The sequence below is a fragment of the Vidua macroura genome, chromosome 1, assembly GCF_024509145.1.
Source record: "Vidua macroura isolate BioBank_ID:100142 chromosome 1, ASM2450914v1, whole genome shotgun sequence".
NCBI classification, from domain to species: domain Eukaryota; kingdom Metazoa; phylum Chordata; class Aves; order Passeriformes; family Viduidae; genus Vidua; species Vidua macroura.
The window spans coordinates 152,776,878-152,782,406 of NC_071571.1; the positions used below are offsets into that span (position 1 = coordinate 152,776,878).

Genomic DNA, 5,529 nt, shown 5'->3' on the forward strand with positions numbered 1-5,529 from the left:
ATCTCAGTAAAACACCAGCCCAAAAGCTTGGATTAGGGAAGGTGTGGGCTTGGTTTGTTAAGGAGTCCTTTTTAAACTAAAAATTCAAGAAGGGAGAAGCCAAAAGAAGAAAGAAAAATAATTTATTACCGTTGAAAATCAAGCCAGTGGCTCATCGGGATGGTGTCGGACAAGCTGGAACCAAACTGGATCCGGTGAATTTCCAGCAGCTGTAGGGATGAAGGTCTCCAGGACCCTCCAGCCGGGAAAGAAAACCAAAAACACCCAGAACCCAGCTGAAAAAAAAAAAAAACCAAAACAAAAAAAAAAGGCAGGAAAAGTGAAAAGCCAGAGGCGACGCTCAACACCGGACTTATCTCAGCGGGAGCTTGGGGAAGGTTTTGCATCAGCACCGGGAATCAAAGGGAAGAATAAACAACTCCCAAACAAAACCCCGATGCTGCAGGACACCCCAAAAGTTGAGAGAAAACCCGACCCAGGCTCTAGTTGAATATAAGTTTTTATCTTGATGCAACATCATTAAAACCGTCACAAATCGAAACAACAGGTCGTTAAAAACGCTTCGCACGATCAGTCCCTAAAATGCACCAGTCTCCCAAGCTCGCTTTGTCCGCAGGACCCTTTTGTTTCCCCCCAAAATTTGTTTTTTTAATTTTTTTTTCTCCTTTTTTAAATAAGCAACCCGTTTAAAAAAGAAAAAACAAACAAACCCACCCCGCTCCTCCACGCAGGATCGGTCCCCGCTTTCGCTCCAACGATTGCACAAATTCTTAATCCTTTTTTTTCCCTCTTGTTTCCACAACAAATAATGTGCATTTTCTTGCCGTCTGGGTTTTTTTTTTTTCTCCAAACATCGAGGTTAAAATAAGATTTTCCGTTTCCCGAGGGTTAATAAATAAATCTGGTGCATAGTGAGATAGCAGCCAACCGTTTGCAGTCCATATATTACTATATTGCCTTTCAGGTCACCCTAAAATTGTTACCTCTTCCCCTCCCGCCCCTCCCCACTATTTTTAAGAGCATAGATAATTTTAAATCTCTATAAAACAGTATTATTTCACCCAATTGATTCCTGTATATAGTGCATTCGGCTTCTTCCCAACATCGTTAAATTAACTCGGATATTATTTGCATGCTATTACATACAAACTTTTAAGACTCGTGTAATTTTTTTTTCTCTTTTCTAAAGGATTTTAGGGTTTTTTTGTTGGTTTTTCTTTTTTTTTTTTTTTTTTTTGTTCGTTTTCTTTTTCTCGTAAATCACCAAGCAAAATATAGGCTCAAGGAAAAAAAAAAAAAAAGAAAAAAAAAAGGCAAAAACGAACTAATTTTCTACATATTTACAAAGGTGAATAAGTTAAATGTGGCTCAGGTTTGCCGGCCGGGAATGGGGGGTGGGCGGAGGGGCCGGGCAGGGCACAGCGCTGCCGGGGACACCCCGGCCGATTCGTGGGGATCCCTCGAAGAATAAAAATCCCAATGGAGGGGAAAACCCGCAGGAAAAGGTGGGGAGAAGCCACCTGGATGGCGCTGATGCTCCCGGGAAGGGGGGCGGGTGGCCGTACACGTCCCGCATGCAGGGCTGCCCCCCACTCCCCCACCCCGGGACCCCCCACCCCGAGTCCCGATGGGTGGGTGCGTGGTTGGAGGGAAAGAGTTCAACTTCCCCTCCCCAAAATTTCAGTGGGGACTTCATAATATTAATTTTTTTTTTTCTTTTTAAATATAAGCGGTGGGTTTGCTCTCCCCGCATGAGGAAAAAAAAAAAACAAAAAGGGGATCCCACCCCATCCCACCAGCCCGGCTCACATGAAGAAGTCAGCGGTGGCTTTCGGGGCGGCGGATGGGGAGGGCTCCCGCGGGAAGCCCCGGCCGGCCAACTTCTCATATTTTTCTTTGTACAGATCCCTTTCCTTGGCCAAGCGGGTCACCTCCTGCTTGAGCTGCTCCACCTGGCTCTGCAGTTGGCATTTCTCGTTCTCCAAGATGTGCCGTTGCTGGACCCGCTTGTAGCGGCAGGATTGAGCGTAGCCCCGGTTCTTCAAGGTCCTCCTCTTCTGCTTGAGGCGGATCACCTCCTCCTTGCTGAAGCCCCGCAGCTGCCGGTTCAGCTCCCGCACGGACATACTCACCAGCTGATCGTCGGAGAACCGGTCCTCCAGGCGTAGGTGGTGGTGATGATGATGGTGATGGCCGGGATGGTGATGGGCGGCCGGCGGCAGCTCCTCACCCCCGAAGGGTTGAGGTCGGAAGGGCTCGTACCCTTGGTGGTGATGATGATGATGGTGAGGGGCGCCGATCAACGCCTCCACCGCGTCCTCCGGCGTCAGGTTGAGAGCTTCGGGGTTGAGGTGATGCTGGTAACCCGACATCCAGTACAGCTCCTCCAGCTGCTGTTTGGAGCCCAGGGAAGCGGCGGTGGTAGCCGGGGGGCCGGGGGCCGGTTGCCCGCCGGGGCTGGGAGCGCAGAAGCTGGGCGAGGAAGGCACGGAGGAGCAGGGCGTGCTGAGCGGGGTGGACGACAGGGACCCGGCGGGCAGACGGTGGCACAGCCGCTCCGCCTCCGCCGGCTCTTTCTTCACCTCGAACTTCATCAGGTCGAAATCGTTCACGTACTCGATGGCGAGGGGGCTCGTGGGCAGCTCCGCGCTCATGGCCAGCTCCGAGGCCATCTCAGTCCATGGAGGGACCGGGGGGGGAAGCCCCCGGGCACTGCCGCTCACCGAGGGTCCCGCGGGCTCCGGGAGCCTCCTCCGAGCGGGCTCCGGCGCAAGCGGCTGCCCAGACCGGGCTCCGGGACCCTCCGGTGGAGCTCCGCTGCGGGGCTCAGCCGGGCTTCGGGAACTCCCGACGGGACTTTGCGGTGGGATTCAGCCGGGCTGCGGGACCTTCTGACGGAGCTCTGCCGTGGCGTTCAGCGGGACTCCGGGACGCTCCGGCCGGGATCCGCTGCGGGGCTCAGCCGGGCTCCGGGACGCTCCGATGGGACTTTGCGGGGAGGTTCAGCGGCGTCCGAGATGGGGCTCTGCTTCGGGGCTCAGCCGGGCTCCGGGACCCTCAGCCGGGGCTCTGCTGCGGGGCTCAGCGGGGCTCCGGGACCCTCCGCCGGGGCTCTGCTGCGGGGCTCAGCCGGGCTCCGGGACCCTCCGCCGGGGCTCTGCTGCGGGGCTCAGCCGGGCTCCGGGACCCTCCGCCGGGGCTCTGCTGTGGGGTTCAGCGGGGCTCCGGTGCTCGCCTCTGACGGGACTTTGCGGTGCGGTTCAGCCGGGCTCCGGGACGGGGCTCCGGGACCCCCAGCCGGGGCTCCACTGCGGGCTGCGGGGCAGCCACCTCTCTCCGTCGGGGCTCGGCTCCTCTCCGCAGCCGGGCTCCGCTGCTGGGCTCCGGGACCCTCCTCCGACCGCCACGGCTCTGCGCTCGGGCCGGGCGGGCTCCGCCGCTGCCTGCGGCCGGTTCCCAATGGCGAGGAGCGGGCAGCGCCCTGCCCGCCCCTTCCTGCCTCCCCTGGCACCTGCCCCGGCCCCACCTCCCCGGGCTCCGAGCCTTCGCCTGCCTCCTCCTCCTCCTCCCGCCGGGACACGGCGCCCTGGGGGCGGGGGCCGCTCCCCTGCCCGCCCCTGCCCGCGACCGGCGCCGCTGCCGCCGGGATCTCAATGGAACTCGCCGCCTTTTATACGGGGAAAACGAGGCACGGCCCCTCCTACTGAGGCGAGGCTAAGCTCTTCCAGCTTATCAGCAGCCCGAGAGCCCGCTTGGATTTTCATATCCCCATGGCAACGCCCCCGGGGCAGCTGTCAGTCTCCGGAGGGGGTGGAATGCTCCGGGTACCCCCCTGGACTCTCTCGGACCCTGCATCCCACCGTGGGGCTTCATCTCCCACCCTCCGCCCTGAACTGAGCGTGGAGTGGGGAGAAACATCCTAGAAACCCTGATTTCCTACTCCTCAAAAAGGGGAAATGTCCGAAAAGGAGTTACTGAGCTGAAATCGGGTTTGGTGCCACCTCGATGAAGGACCACAGCATCGGAATGCAGCCCCTTCCCCACTTCAGGAACAGCCCAGGATCCTTCCCGGAGCACTTCTATCCTTGCAGAAAGTCAAATAAATATAATTTTTGGGTATTTTTCAGGATTTTCCATAAGCTATTGGTGGTCAGGGTGCAGCCATGTGCAAATCTGTACTCCAGCGCTGCCTCTGTTTTCGGAGGTGGCACCGCACCTAGCACAGGTGACACCCACACTGACACATGAACGGGAGTGTCACCAGATGGAGGACCAGGATTGCCAGCCCGGCACCTGGAAAAGGTGCCACTGGCACCCAGAGGCAGCAGGTCAGGGGGTTTTGGAAGTGCTCATGCCACCCCTGGATGAGGCCCTCCTGGGATGTGGCCATGCTGCTCTATCTGAAACCTCATGGCTGCTGCAGCCTGGGAGGAACAGGTCTGGGAAACTGAGGCACGGGGCAGTCACTATGGAGTGGTCCCACCTAATCCCAAGGGATGAGCAGCTTCATCCCACAGAGGCTGGCAACGCCCACCCACTCATCCCCTGGGGGTCCAGGATTGTCTCTGTCACCCGCAGGATGCATCCTGGGTCCCACTGCATCCCAACCTGGCTGCATCCCACCCTACTGCATCCCACAGGCTGCTCCTTGGCATGGGGGGGGGGGGGGGGGGGGGGGACATTCCCCTCATCCAGCCAATGGCTGCTTGGGGACTTGGGGACAAGGGACACTGCTCTCCATGGCTGCTAACTGACCCTTTAGATATAGGGTCAAATTAATGCAAAAAAGGTGTTTTTTGAGGATGAAAACATTTATCCCGCTGCAACTCCAGCAGTTAAAATGCCACTCTTGTCTCACACTTTGAACATCAGTTTATGCTGGATCTGGCCTCTGGGGAGGGTCCATCTTTCTGCTGCTGATTGTGTCAGGGCAGGGGTGGGGCATTTATTCCCCTTGGGAAGGGTCATGGATGCAGGCAAAGCCCTAAACATGACCCCATTCCCTGGTGATCCTGGATGTTATCCCATATTGGACACAGATATCCCACTTCGGAGTCCCCAAACTTGGGCGTGACTTGAGGGAGGGGGCAAAGAAGTGAACAAGAAGAAAACCTTTTTTGTGGGGTGGTTTCAACCCTTTTTGCTTCACTGTGTCACCCTAAACCCATCATCATCCCACCTGTGTAGCAGGATACCGGGATCCTGCACTGGGAAAAGATGGGGTGCCACCTCCTTTTCCCTGGCACCGCTTTCCTCCACAGAGCTGCTCCACCCTGGGGGCACCTGGCCCCCACCAGCAGCTGCCACCCGCGCTGGGACAGGAGCCACCAAGGGATTAGGACCGGGCCGGGCTCCAATGGGGCCGTGGCTCCCCAGCGACACCCCCGGGGTATTTTTAGGAAATGCCCATGGCATGTCCCCAGCCCTCCCCGCCGCGCCGGGCCCGTCAGCTAAGTTTACTCACAGGCGGTCAAGTGACATAACCAGGTTGGTGGCCTCGGGATGGTGGCAGGATGGCGTCACCTTTCA

The 5,529-nt window shown here is 57.5% G+C and overlaps 1 protein-coding gene across 1 annotated transcript; it reads right to left on the reverse strand.

The window, feature by feature from the left end:
* Positions 1-403: 403 nt before the first annotated feature.
* On the reverse strand, positions 404-2,672 carry MAFA (MAF bZIP transcription factor A). Its single transcript, XM_053980437.1, has one exon. It carries the CDS (start codon positions 2,670-2,672, stop codon positions 1,806-1,808), a length of 867 nt encoding a protein of 288 aa, XP_053836412.1. The 3' UTR covers positions 404-1,805.
* Between the last annotated feature and the right edge of the window lie 2,857 nt (positions 2,673-5,529).